At 34.7% G+C, this 13,552-nt stretch overlaps 6 protein-coding genes across 6 annotated transcripts; 4 read left to right on the forward strand and 2 right to left on the reverse strand.

Moving 5' to 3' along the window:
• Window positions 1–110: 110 nt before the first annotated feature.
• LOC139100718 (kanadaptin) lies at window positions 111–2,546 on the reverse strand. The gene is made up of 3 exons (XM_070653423.1): window positions 2,437–2,546; window positions 1,997–2,371; window positions 111–1,924 (listed from the first exon to the last, which is right to left on the reverse strand). Exons 2-3 carry the CDS (start codon window positions 2,364–2,366, stop codon window positions 174–176), a joined length of 2,121 nt encoding a protein of 706 aa, XP_070509524.1. The 5' UTR covers window positions 2,367–2,371; window positions 2,437–2,546; the 3' UTR covers window positions 111–173.
• Window positions 2,547–2,622: 76 nt separating this feature from the next.
• On the forward strand, window positions 2,623–3,438 carry LOC139100776 (SOSS complex subunit B homolog). Its single transcript, XM_070653512.1, has 2 exons — window positions 2,623–2,835; window positions 2,952–3,438. The coding sequence occupies exons 1-2, from the start codon at window positions 2,713–2,715 to the stop codon at window positions 3,396–3,398; spliced, it is 570 nt and encodes a 189-aa protein (XP_070509613.1). The 5' UTR covers window positions 2,623–2,712; the 3' UTR covers window positions 3,399–3,438.
• On the reverse strand, window positions 3,409–5,215 carry Gcat (Glycine C-acetyltransferase). The gene is made up of 3 exons (XM_070653486.1): window positions 5,059–5,215; window positions 4,234–5,007; window positions 3,409–3,953 (listed from the first exon to the last, which is right to left on the reverse strand). Exons 1-3 carry the CDS (start codon window positions 5,090–5,092, stop codon window positions 3,511–3,513), a joined length of 1,251 nt encoding a protein of 416 aa, XP_070509587.1. The 5' UTR covers window positions 5,093–5,215; the 3' UTR covers window positions 3,409–3,510.
• Window positions 5,216–6,076: 861 nt separating this feature from the next.
• On the forward strand, window positions 6,077–7,487 carry LOC139100771 (carnosine N-methyltransferase). Its single transcript, XM_070653498.1, has 2 exons — window positions 6,077–6,908; window positions 6,970–7,487. The coding sequence occupies exons 1-2, from the start codon at window positions 6,179–6,181 to the stop codon at window positions 7,344–7,346; spliced, it is 1,107 nt and encodes a 368-aa protein (XP_070509599.1). The 5' UTR covers window positions 6,077–6,178; the 3' UTR covers window positions 7,347–7,487.
• A 164-nt stretch (window positions 7,488–7,651) lies between these two features.
• Window positions 7,652–9,671, forward strand: LOC139100725 (zinc finger protein ZFP2-like). The gene is made up of 5 exons (XM_070653434.1): window positions 7,652–8,716; window positions 8,775–8,818; window positions 8,875–9,091; window positions 9,155–9,221; window positions 9,322–9,671. The coding sequence occupies exons 1-5, from the start codon at window positions 7,718–7,720 to the stop codon at window positions 9,561–9,563; spliced, it is 1,569 nt and encodes a 522-aa protein (XP_070509535.1). The 5' UTR covers window positions 7,652–7,717; the 3' UTR covers window positions 9,564–9,671.
• A 72-nt stretch (window positions 9,672–9,743) lies between these two features.
• Window positions 9,744–13,551, forward strand: LOC139100756 (tubulin beta-1 chain-like). The gene is made up of 2 exons (XM_070653474.1): window positions 9,744–9,907; window positions 11,539–13,551. Exons 1-2 carry the CDS (start codon window positions 9,851–9,853, stop codon window positions 12,841–12,843), a joined length of 1,362 nt encoding a protein of 453 aa, XP_070509575.1. The 5' UTR covers window positions 9,744–9,850; the 3' UTR covers window positions 12,844–13,551.
• The last annotated feature ends 1 nt before the right edge of the window (window position 13,552 follows it).

Raw genomic sequence — 13,552 nt, forward strand, 5'->3', positions numbered from 1 at the left:
GAAATTAACGGTCAAAATAAATTTGAAAAATAACGGCCACACAAAATTTGAAAAACAATCTGAAATTTAAATTTCAAAAAATAACGGTTAAAATTCAAAAAATAACGGACTTTTTCAAAAAATATTTAACAAACTGTCATTCTTTATTCAAACATCCTTAAAAATGTCATCACTTAATACCCAAATTTATCATTCAAATGACTTGAACCGTCGCCACTTTGATTTTGTGGCGGTAACCACATTGAAACCTTTTCTTCGTCAATATACTCATCGTCATCATTTATGTCAACATTTGCTCTATAGCGACTACTTGATTTGAGTGATTTTTGTGGCTTTTTGCTCTTTTTTGTTGATGTTTTGTCTGTGGACTCGTCTTTATCTTTTTGTGGATTATCTGGTACTTTTTGAGATGGTTTTTCGTCTGACTTGACTTCTGAAGGGACTTTGACTGGATCTGAAGGTGCTGGATCTTTAGCAATTGACTTTTCTGGATCTTTTGAGCTTGATTCTTTTGTTGGAACTGATTCTGATGTTGATTTAATGATTGTTGTGTCTGATGAGGTAGGTTTTGGCAGTACTGGATCTTCAGAACTTGATTTTGGTTTTTCAGTGACTTTGATGCTGGATATGCTTTTGCTGGTCTCTACTGGATCTTTTGAGCTTTCAGTTTCTATAGTTTTTGATACTTTTTGCACTTTCTCTGCCAATTCATCAAATTTAGACTTTTTAGCAGCACTCGTACCTAAATTTTCAGCACTGCTACTAGCTTGTTCCTTCTCATCATCTTCGTCTTCCTCAACTTCGAATTCCTTATCATCCTTTTTACTTTTAACAGTTTCTGTGCCTTTCTTAAGGCCAAAATCACGTGGTAATCTGTTCCTCTTACCAAATATTGGAAGCTTAGCTTTTGACTGTGAAATTGGAGGAAGTACAATAGATGGTTTGACAATATTAATAAGTTTCTGGATCTTTGTAAGTTCCAGCTTCAAATTTTGTAGTTCATTCTTCATATTTCTGATCTCAAACTTGTCAACCTTCTTGTCCGTCAAATGTGACATAAAAGAGTCAAGATCATCATCGTCAGCTTGATTCTGTTGCTTTAATCGCTTCTCATTCTCAATCAGTTCATTCAATTCCTGTTCATGAAGTTGAATTTTCATTAAAATTTCTTGTTCCTGTTCTGTCAATTGCTCGTATGTTAGTGCTTCCTTTTCTGGCTGTGTCTGCTTCTTTAATCTCTTCTTCTCCACATCGCCAGTTCTATCAAAGAAATTGTCATCGTCTGAATCACTTTCACTGACTCTTCTCTTCCTTCTTGGCTCATGATTTGCTTGTCTGAGGACGCCTTGTCTGTCAAGGATTCTACAAGCTTCCAGTGCACATTGAACGACACATTCCTTTTTCTTTCCTTTATGCTGCACCTCGCAGATCATTGGCTTACCAAATTCATCATCTATTGGCAGTTCTACTCGACATATGAAGACACCTGGAGATAGCTCATCACATCTGTAGTCCAAGTCGTATCCTTCACGTTCGAAGAATCCTCTCAATGTCTTTTTTGGATCATGAATAAAAATTTCTTCATTATTTGTTGCCGCAAATGGATTTTCTGTTAAATCTGGTTCCTCCTCAGCGTCATCTGTCATACCCCAACTTATTCCTTCCTCTTCTTTTTCCTTTGCGATTCGTTCCTGCTCTAATTTTTCTTCAAGTTCCTTTTGCTTTCTTTCAGCTTCTTTTGCGAGTCTTTGTTGCTTTAACTCTGATATTGTGAATTCTGATTGCTCTTCCTCGTCTTCTGATGGTCCTTGAAGGATGTAACATCTTGTGGAATTTCCAAGCTTTATTTGATGTCCAACATGAACTCGAACGAAGGTTTTTGGTCTGATTCTGTTTTTATTCAGATATGTTCCGTGAGTTGAGTCTAGAAGTAGTAAATTATGCACATTATTAGTCATGAACGAAAGGAATTAAGATCCAGTAGCTATAAACTTACCTAAATCATAAATATACCAGCCTTCCTCAATTTCCTTCTCATTTGTTTCATCTTCAATTCCAGCCGGTCGATATTGCAAAACACAATGAAATCTTGAGCTTGTTGGATGTGCTGAATTGATGTCGACATTAGGTACAGGAAGTCTTCCAAATACATGATATGGCTTATCATTTAAATTTTTAATCGTATCCACAATTACACCATTTTTGAGAACTTCAAAGCTGTAAGTTTGATCTGGAAGTGGTCCACTGTAACTTGGAGCTATATATGGACATAAAAATTCTTCTGATTTCTTCTCATCGGCTGGTTTTTCATCCGGTCTTTTTGGTCCAATTATAGGAAGATCAGGAAGTTTGAAATTATCTCCCATTTTAGCTGTAATTGATGATTGTTGTTGTGTTATTTGATATTGATGGGATGATTAGAAGTTAATGACTTACTTTTGATGATTAATGATGAGTTTACTACCTGATATACAGTACTTTTTAATTAAAATATGAGATTGTTATTAATCGTTTAAATTTTGTTTTGAAATTTTTCTTTAGTAAACATTGGAATCTGTCCAAAACATTCAAAAACATTGGAATCTGCCCTAAACATTCAAAAACTTAGTAGCCAAACCTGCATTAAAAACAATAAAGTTTTTAGTAACAAAATTGTTATAAAAGAAAAAATAAATTTAATTTTATTTAGTTACCTGCTAAGGTTTAAACAAGATGGACTGTACTCCAATTAAGGAAATTCGTGGCGGCATGAAGAATATTACAGTATTTTTCATAGTTTTAGAGAATATTGCATGCTCAAAGACAAAAGAAAACAGAGAAGTCAATAGCTTTAAGGTAAGTACTGGATCATGAAATTTTAATGATTGCTAGTTCCTTTGATAGATATAAGCAAGAATAACTCATCAAACCCTGTAAAACATCCAGAAAATAACAATTTCTATAACTTTCAGGTCGCAGATATAACAGCTTCAATAAACTGTTCAATTTGGGATGAACCAGGCAAACTTCTGGTTCCAGGCGACATAGTCAAATTAACTAAAGGATATGCTAGCATATTTCGTGGATGTTTGACATTATACTCTGGTAAATCAGGAGAAATCATCAAGATGGGTGATTTCTGTATGGTATTTAATGAGCAAATTAATATGAGTGATCCAATACCTCAACAAAGTCAACCACAAGCTATTCAAGGAAATCACGTTAATGCTAATAGTAATACAAATTCATCAAATGGAAACGGCAATCGACCGACAGTAGTTGTAAATCCACCAACAGTAACGCCTGTTGTGCCTGCAAATGCTACAAATTCCAGTTCTACTTCAAATCAATCTAGTAAGCCGACAAAGACAACTCCACCGTCTAAAGGATATATGAGAAAACCAATTTCAAAGAAATAAAGTTAATTAATGACATTTTTTGAGACATTTATTAAATATACAAAAATCTTTGGATGTTTCATTCTGGATGTTTTTACAAATTCAGGTTTTAATGCAGAATCTATCAAATAATTCACTTGATCACATTAAACTTCCTTCCAACTTCAACAAATGCATTGATTGCTTGGTCAATTTCCTCTTCGGTATGTGCTGCTGAAATTTGTACACGAATTCTTGCCTTTCCTTTTGGAACGACTGGAAAACTAAATCCAATAACATAAATTCCATAGTTTAATAACTCATTTGAAATATCTTGTGCCAATTTTGCATCGCCAAGCATGACTGGTGATATTGGATGATCTTCACCAGAAATTGTAAATCCAGCCTTTGTCATTCCGTCTCTAAATCTTCTTGTGTTCTTTTGTAAATTTCCAATTAAATCATTTGGTGCGAGTAGCATGTCCAAGACTTTAATGCCTACTCCGACAATTGCTGGTGATAGAGAGTTACTGAAGAGATATGGACGGGATTTTTGTCTTAAAAGTTGAATTACTTCCTTTGGTCCGCATGTGTATCCTGAAAATTTAAGAAAAAAATATTTTGCATCAAAAGTGAGTTCAGTAACAAATTTCTGCCTCAAAAGTGCATTCAGTAATAAATTTGTTCCTCAAAAGTGCATTCAGTAACAAATTCTGCCTCAAAAGTGCATTCAGTAACAAATTTTTGCCTCAAAAGTGCATTCAGTAACAAACTCTGCCTCAAAAGTGCATTCAGTAACAAATTTTTGCCTCAAAAGTGCGCTCAGTAACAAATTTCTGCCTCAAAAGTGCATTCAGTAACAAATTATCCAACTTACCACCCATAGCACCACCGAGTGCCTTTCCTAATGTCGAGTTGATAATATCCACAGATCCCATCATGTCATAATACTCCTCAGTTCCACGTCCTGTTTTACCAAAGAATCCCGTTGCATGACAGTCATCCACAAACGTAATTGCATTGTATTTCTTTGCCAAATTTACAATCTCAGGAAGCGGCGCAATATTTCCATCCATAGAAAATACTCCGTCTGTAACAATCAATTTAACTCGTGCGTCTGATGCTTTTAATTTCTCTTCAAGGTCATGCATATTTCTGTGTGAGTATCGTTGCTTCTGTGCCTTACACAATCTCAATCCATCAATAATACTCGCGTGATTGAGTTCGTCCGAAAAGACAGCATCTTCAGGTGTCAAAATGACTTCAAAAATGCCGGCATTTGCGTCAAAGCATGCAGCATAAAGGATGGCATCTTCACGTTGATGGAACTGAGAGATTTTTGCTTCCAATTCTTTATGGATGTTCTGTGTTCCACAAATAAATCGAACGGAACTTAATCCATGTCCATACTTGTCAACCATTTCTTTGGAATAATTTTTAATGTCCTCATTGGCACTAAGACCTAAATAATTATTGGCACAGAAATTAATCACTTTTTTCGGAATTCCATCGACATTAATTTGAGACTTTTGTGCGGACGTAATGACTCGTTCAGTTTTGAAAGTTCCAGCAGCCTTAATGTCATCTAATTGTGTCTGCAAAATAGCTCGGAAATTTTGTGTTGCTGAACTGTAGCTACGGATGTGCTTCACTGAAATTAATCAATTAATTTGGGTCAAATTTAGAATTGAATTGGACTTACGCTGATGCATGTTAAGTGATGATAAAAATTTCATGTTGACAGTACCGTCGACTCCAGACAACTGAAATATTTTCTCTCATTTTACAATTTTGACGGCAATTTACTTATTTAGATCTTGAGCGACTCTCTTATGTGCGTGTATTGTACATCCAGAAAGTATTGTATCTTCTCTTGAGCTATTTTTAGATACAGAATAAGAAATATGCTTTACTTTGCTTGCTGTCTGTGGAATGATGAATGAAACACATGAGAGAAAATGTTTTGTAGTTTTGGTTACTGTTATTAGGCTTATCATGGTGAAATTTAAGAATTTGGTTGAGGATGGGTTGCTTTGGAATTTGGTGCAATAATTTTTTAACTGAATGCACTTTTGACGCAAAGAAATTTTCGCGTCAATTTTTCACTGAGTACAATTTTGAGGCAAAAAGTTTCGCATAATTTTTTACTAAATACAATTTTAAGGCAAAAACCTTCTGCGTCACTTTTTACTGAATACAATTTTGAAGCAAAGAAAGCTTATGCGTCATATTTTGTACTGAACGCACTTTTGAAGCAAAAACCTTTCGCAACAATTTTTGACTAAATAGAATTTTGAGGCAAAATTACTTCGCATCAATTTTTTACTGGACAAAATTTTGAGACAAAAAACTTTCAAATTTTTTTCGCATCAATTTTACAGTTGTGAGGCAAAGAACTTTATCGTCAATTTTCCACTAAACACTCTTTTGAGGCAAATAATTTTCGCATCAGTTTATTACTGAATACAATTTTGAGGCAAAATAAATTTCGCATCATTTTTACTGAACGCACTTTCGAGGTAAAATATTTTTGTGTCAATTTTTACTGAATACATTTTGAACCTTTTGTCTCAATTTTTGACTGAATAAAGGCAACTAATTAAACGATCTCTTCAATGATCACTATCAACTGTTCGTTTCCTAATTTTCAAATCTCAAAAACACTCAACCGTCAAAAAACATTCAAAAATCTCTTGAAAACAGTTCCAGTCCCCTCTGAGAAGAATTGTTGATCAACATCAACAATTGTACAATATTTCATTATTTTTAATTTTATTTAAGTTTATCTTCAAGCTGTAGTCTCCAATTAAAGCTTATCCAAGATGAATCACAATTCACTCGATCAGGAGGAAGATGAGAAGTATTTTGACGAAACGGAACGAGCAAATTTCATCAAAGTAATAAGTAGCTTTAAAAATTATAAGCGAAATTGTATGGCTAGAATTGATCAAAGATTATGCTTCCTAACGACGCTACCACTCAGACAGCAGCAGATGCTTGAGAAATACAAAAAGACACTGAACGCTTCAAAGCAGTGTGTCGAACAGAACCAAAGGATAATTGAGAAATTCCTTAGTGGAGTTGATTCCCTTTTTGTTAATTCTAAAAATGACATTGTTGAGCCTGAAGAGATTCTAAAAATTGCTGATCCAGATAATGACAAAGTAATCATCACATTAAAGCAAATTGTACGCGATTGGACGGATCTCGGAGCTGCAGAGAGGGATCAATCTTATAAGCCGATCCTGGATGAATTAACTCAATATTTTGATATTAATAGCATGGATAGGAATCAATATAAAGTCTTAGTTCCTGGAGCTGGACTTGCACGATTAGTATACGAAATATCATTACGTGGATTCTATTGTGAAGGAAATGAATTTTCATTATTTATGCTGATTGCATCAAATTTCTTGCTTAATCGATGTCTGATGAATAATAGCCATGAATTCTTTCCATATTGTCATAATTTCATGAATAATCTCAATCGTCAAGATCCATTGCTGTCATGTAATTTTCCTGATGTGTCTCCTTTCCAGAATCCACCAAGAGGTAACTAGACATGCTTAATATCTGAAATTGAAGCTTAATTTATTCATATTCTCTATTTTAGGTGAAATGAACATGATTGCTGGAGATTTTATACAAGTTTATGGACAATCTTCTCAATTTAATGAGTGGGACTGTGTAGCTACATGCTTCTTTATTGATTGTGCTAATAATATTGTTGATGTCATCGAAATAATTCATAAACTACTAAAACCAGGCGGAATTTGGATTAACTTGGGTCCATTGCTTTATCATTTCTGTGACATGCCTAATGAACTCAGCATAGAACCTTCATATGAAGATATTCGATCTATTATTCAGACAGTTGGATTTGATTACATAAAGGAAGATAAGAATGTTAGTACGAAATATTCACAAAATGAATTATCAATGGCACGTCTGGAATACTCGTCTGTATTCTTCGTTGTAAAGAAGAAATGATCTATCATCCCAGCATGAATCATATTGACTACATTGCTTTATTTATCATTGTTTTTCCTGACAAAATACAAATGTTTTTTTGAATTAATTTAAATTTATTTTCATATAGAATGCATCAATAAAGAGAGATAATGACATTAAGTGATGTTTTTGATGCTAGATAATGTAAATTGAAATTCTACAGCTTAAACGGATACTTAAAATTCATATTTTAATGGTATTTGACTTGGATACGTTTTAACGGACTTTTGAGATTTAAATACCAACTGTTTTATTTACAAAAAGTCACAAACCCCTCTCAAATCAAAACAAAGGATTTTGTACAATTTTTTTTCACAAAATTAATTAAAATTAATATTTATAAGCATGCAATGGAGTTTCTAAGCATCTGCCGATTTTGTTTAGCAGAAAATCTACAACTCTACTCAATATTTAATGTATGTGAAGGTACAAATTTAAAGTTTAGTGAAATAATAACAAATATTGTTGGAAATGAAATACAAATAGATGAATTAGACTTATTATCCAAGAATATCTGTTCTTCCTGTATGAATCAATGTAAGGAATACGTGAGATTTCGTGAGACAATAGTGTCAAGTGCTGAATATCAATTAAAAACACTGCAGCAGAACATCAAAAATGACGAGGATCAATACGAAGAAATTATCATTAATGAACTGGAAATAGACAATGATGAGGCACAGAAGGAACTAGATGAGGATGAAAATTACACATCATTAGTAGAAATTGAGTCAAATGATCATGTCGATGTATTATTAAGTGAGGCTACATATGAAGGATTTATCACAGCATCCAGTGAAGAAGAATCTGATGAAATTTCATGTCCAAAATGCGATAAACACTTTCCAACAAAGCGAAAACTATCTGATCACATGAAAACTCACTCCACAAAAGTTCGGCTGCATGAATGTTCAACATGTAAAAGAAAATTCCTTTCCGAAATGCAGCTACTTAAACATGAAATTATTCATTCTGATCTCATTACGCAAATCAAAGATGAAAATGCTTACCGGTGCATAATATGCAAAGATGTTGTTAGTGATAAGCAGGAACTGGATGAGCACATGAGAGATCATAAAATCAATTTTGAGACTGACTCCAACCAATGTATTGAATGTAATAAAAGTTTTGATAAGTTTGTGGCACTAGTCAGGCATTTGAAGAAGCATGACGAAAATAAGACACATTTGTGTAAGATTTGTAACAAAACTTTCGCACTTGGACCTGAATTGATTGAGCATTTGAATAGACATAAAGGATTCCGTCCACATACTTGCCATATTTGTGGGAAATCTTATCATCAGGCATCTAAATTGAAGGTTCATTTGGAGACTCATTCAGAAGAGAAGGTATGGGATTGGTATCTGTTATATCCAGTAGATTAATACTTGATTCTTTCAATTCTAGAGCTTCCTATGTACAGAATGTGGTAAAAGCTTTAATCGCAACAGGTTGGTCTACAAATACCATAAAATATTCTCAAATCACTAAATTCCTTCCATTTCAGTAACCTCAGACAGCACCTCCTCCGTCACAGCGGCGTCAAACCATTCGCCTGTCCACAATGTCCATCAAAATTCATAAGTAAAGGAAATCTCAAAGCTCACATGATAACACATCAAAATTCCAAACCATACGTCTGTAATGTATGCGGATCACGATTCACTCAGTCATTCTCGTTAGTCAAGCATAATCGAATACACACTGGGGATCGTCCCTATTCAGTAAGTGTATCTATGATTTATTGATACAATTATTTTCATGCATCAATTGTTATTCAATTATAGTGTGAATTGTGTTCGATGCGATTTTATTCATCTGATCACTTAAAGAGGCATGTTAGGACACATACAGGTAAGAATTATTGATTATGATGGTCGGTTGGAATTGGGTCTGTTGCCATAAGATTCTTATTTTGTGGAATTTCCTTCTATTTACATCTATTTACCCACAGGTGAGAAGCCATTCAAATGTCCATTCTGTCCGAAAGCTTTTGCCCAAAATGGCGACCTTAACAAGCACAAAAGGATACACGTCGGTGAAAACACTTACATTTGTGACTTCCCTGGATGTAAAGAAGCATTCAGACTGCTATGTGAACTACGAGATCATCACAAAATCCACTACTCGAGAGATGATGACAATTTTGAGGGTGAAGACAGCATCGCTGATGACGAGAAGCCAAATATTACATAAAAATGTTCAATGAACTTTCCAATAAATTATTTACAAAAAAAAAATTAATCATCTTATTGTGTCACTGTGTATAGACACAATTGTCTCATATGAATGTTGCCATAATTTCCATCTGAATGAGCACAGATAAAGTATAAGAACGAGTGATCTATTCAGCGATCGATTCAGTCTAAATTCTGATTCTTGTTAAAGTGAACTAAAAGGAAGTTAAGTTGGATATAAAGTGAAATTATTATAAAAAGGAACAAGCATTTGAGGATACAGTTGGATTACTTAAATTTGCAAAAATGAGAGAAATTGTTCACATTCAAGCCGGTCAATGTGGAAATCAAATCGGCGCTAAGGTAAAGGATATAGTGATAGAAAATTAGTATTTTGAGCAAAAATGAGCGAAAAGAAATATTGGATTGATTTAATTCATTCATATAATAAGGAATTGAACCTATGATTGGTCAAGAAGGCACTTTCTTCTTTGAATATTCTACGAATTACTGTGAGATTTGTTATTGCTAAAATTGAGTATCATTGTGATTAGGGCATTAAAAGAAATTCTGCATTCTGCATGCTGTTACATCAGCGTTGTCCAAACAATTAGGTTTGAGACGTTTGCCCACTAGTACATCAGCAGAGTACATTTCCAGCTTTTGTATCAGAGTGTTTGTGAAGTTTTGGGACGTTTGCCCACTGGTGGGATTGTGAAGTTTTGGGAAATTTTCCAACTGGTACATTAGCAGCTTTTGTATCAGTACACTAATGTACTAGTGGAGAAATATCAGTGGATTAATGAGCAGTGGGCAAATGTATCAGTGAGATTTTGAAGGTTGGGTTTGCAATCTTGTGCCACTACCTTGGTGGTAAGCTCCGATCAAAATCGAATAAAGCATTTGGTTCATGGCATTTTCATGTCCTATTTGGACAACACTGTGTTATATGGTATGCTATCCCGAACAGACAAGAACCATGCTCATGAGAATGCTCGGAAAATTGAGTATGCTCAATTATATAGATTGTGTATACTCGTGAGCGTGCTCAATTAAGGTATTATGCTCAGTGTCTGTTAGGGTATACCCAAGTGCTAAATAAATGAAGGAGGTTTCAAAATTACTCCTTCATTTACTATCAACTGCCATCAAGCCTCCTTATCTCCTTCGAGTCACACAAATTAATCAGGTTCCTCAACTAAGAAATGAAGTCTCTGTTAAACCTCTTTAAGTAACACCAAATAGTCTCCGTTTGGCGTCAATATGACTTCTAAAAATACTTACTTACTTCCTTGGCTGGGGCGCACGAGCGCCATTGCCGCGCGTAGGGAATGTCTGAAGACAGCTCTATCCTTCGAAACCTAACTTTTAAAAATAGCGGTGTTAATAAATGAAATTAAGTTGAGCTTTAAAAGCTTCGTATCGGAGCCTTTTTCATTTGTGTCGCTCGGATACTTCTGGCGGCATTATGACTTTTATACATAGACAGCTGCCATTTGGTTTCAACAGATATGTCTGTGACGGAGCCTTATAGACGACGTCTAGAAAGTCAAAGTGTCGGTATTCATGAAAAGCATCCATACAATGTAGCATACAATGTAGCTAAGATATCTCCAATATGCAACTTTTCAACAATTTTCAACTACTTACAGTGTCATTATCATTCAGCATTAAATATTGAATAACAAATTTATATGCAAAAAACTTTCTATAATCTATATTCAAAGCTGTCTGCAAAAAATAGACAAATTGAGTAATAATTTATATGACTTGCTACATAAAGTACCTTATCTAATCGATTTTCATCAAGATTTTCAATTTAAATCTTTACATGCTCGCTCGCGTTCGAATTTTTAAGAAGCAGAAACGTTATTGCGTGTGTAGCATAAAACAATCAAATCAGACATGCGGCAAAGATAATGAAAAGGCGCGGCACGACACAAAAATCATTCATAAATCTTTAAAATCGATCATTTCTTTTGTTTTATTTACAGTTTTGGGAAATAATATCAGACGAGCACGGAATCGATACTGTCGGAAATTATGTAGGCGATTCCGATTTACAATTGGAGCGAATCAATGTGTATTATAATGAGGCAACGGGTGGATGTAAGTTTGTTCCACGTGCCATTTTGATAGATTTGGAACCGGGTACGATTGAGAGTCTACGAATGTCAACAATTGGACGTCTCTTTCGTCCTGATAATTTTGTATTTGGACAATCGGGTGCTGGAAATAATTGGGCAAAAGGACATTACACGGAAGGTGCTGAACTGGTCGATTCTGTTTTGGATGTCGTTCGAAAGGAAACGGAAGGATGTGATTGCTTGCAAGGCTTTCAATTGACTCATTCACTTGGTGGTGGAACTGGAAGTGGAATGGGTACACTTTTAATCTCAAAGATACGTGAAGAATATCCAGACAGAATTATGAATACGTTCAGTGTTGTGCCATCACCAAAAGTATCAGATACAGTCGTTGAGCCTTACAACTCAACATTGAGTATTCATCAACTGGTTGAGAATACAGATGAGACATATTGCATCGACAATGAAGCTTTGTATGATATATGCTTCCGAACATTAAAACTCTCAACGCCAACATATGGTGACCTTAATCATCTTGTATCCCTTACCATGTCGGGTGTCACAACATGTCTTCGTTTTCCAGGACAACTTAATGCTGATTTGAGAAAATTGGCAGTCAATATGGTTCCATTTCCACGTCTTCACTTCTTCATGCCCGGCTTTGCACCACTTGTTGCTCGTGGTTCACAGCAATATCGTGCATTAACCGTACCAGAATTAGCACATCAAATGTTTGACACAAAGAACATGATGGCAGCCTGTGACCCACGTCATGGACGTTATTTGACAGTTGCTGCTGTTTTTCGTGGTCGAATGTCAATGAAGGAAATTGATGATCAAATGCTGACAATTCAAAATAAAAACAGCAGTTACTTTGTTGAGTGGATACCAAATAATGTTAAGACAGCAGTCTGTGACATCCCACCGAAGGGTCTTAAAATGTCAGCCACATTTATTGGCAACTCAACAGCCATTCAAGAACTTTTCCGTAGAATTTCTGAACAATTTACATGCATGTTTCGTCGTAAAGCTTTCCTCCATTGGTACACGAGTGAAGGAATGGATGAAATGGAATTTACGGAAGCTGAGAGCAATATGAATGATTTGATATCGGAATATCAACAGTATCAAGAAGCTACGGCTGATGAATATGCAGAATTTGACGAATCTAAAATGAGAATTTCACATCTTGAGAAGGAGTTTGATGGATAAGAAGATGATTGGAGGGGAATTGGAGGTTTTTGGTAGGTTTTAAGAGAGTTTTTGATGTGTTTTGTAGGATTTTTCAAAGATAGTTTGATCAAATGCTGAATTTTTGTAAAAATTGATGAAAAAATCTGAAAATTCCAAGTAAGTCGCTTAGATTACATTGATTTTTGATGTTTTTAGTACCTTAACATCATATTTAAGTTCTAAAGGAAGTGCTTAGTCGTCTAATAATTAAATTAATGTACTTTTTCCAAATTTAATGCTCAAAACAGAAAATATAAACAAAACAAAAAGGGTGTGCAACTATTCAAAGAACTAAACAATTCAAAATCTAAAAAACCGTTGAAATATTCATTATTGTCAAAATTTGGCAATTTTAAGCCAAAACCTAGTGAAAGCACCCAAATATAAGTCAGCAAACTTAAAAACTCATCAAAAATTCTCAAAACTCAAATAAAACCTCAAAATGTCCATCAAATTTCTTTTATTTTCTCAATTATTCCTGTGCACATTCCAATCCATGACTTTTTGTACTATTTGTATCTTCCCATTCAAAATCATTGCCATAAATCAGTGGTGCACAACCTTTTGTTTTTCGCGGCACACCTTAGTCGTAAGCTTCAACCAAAACTACACATGACATTTCCAAAAATTCATGGCTTACACTAGTGTGTCGCGTCACACAGGTTGTCCACCACTGCCAATATTCAAT

Source organism: Chironomus tepperi, unplaced genomic scaffold (genome assembly GCF_022539635.2).
Source record: "Chironomus tepperi strain 1889 unplaced genomic scaffold, CSIRO-AGI_Ctep_v1 contig_8, whole genome shotgun sequence".
Classification (NCBI taxonomy): Eukaryota; Metazoa; Arthropoda; class Insecta; order Diptera; family Chironomidae; genus Chironomus; species Chironomus tepperi.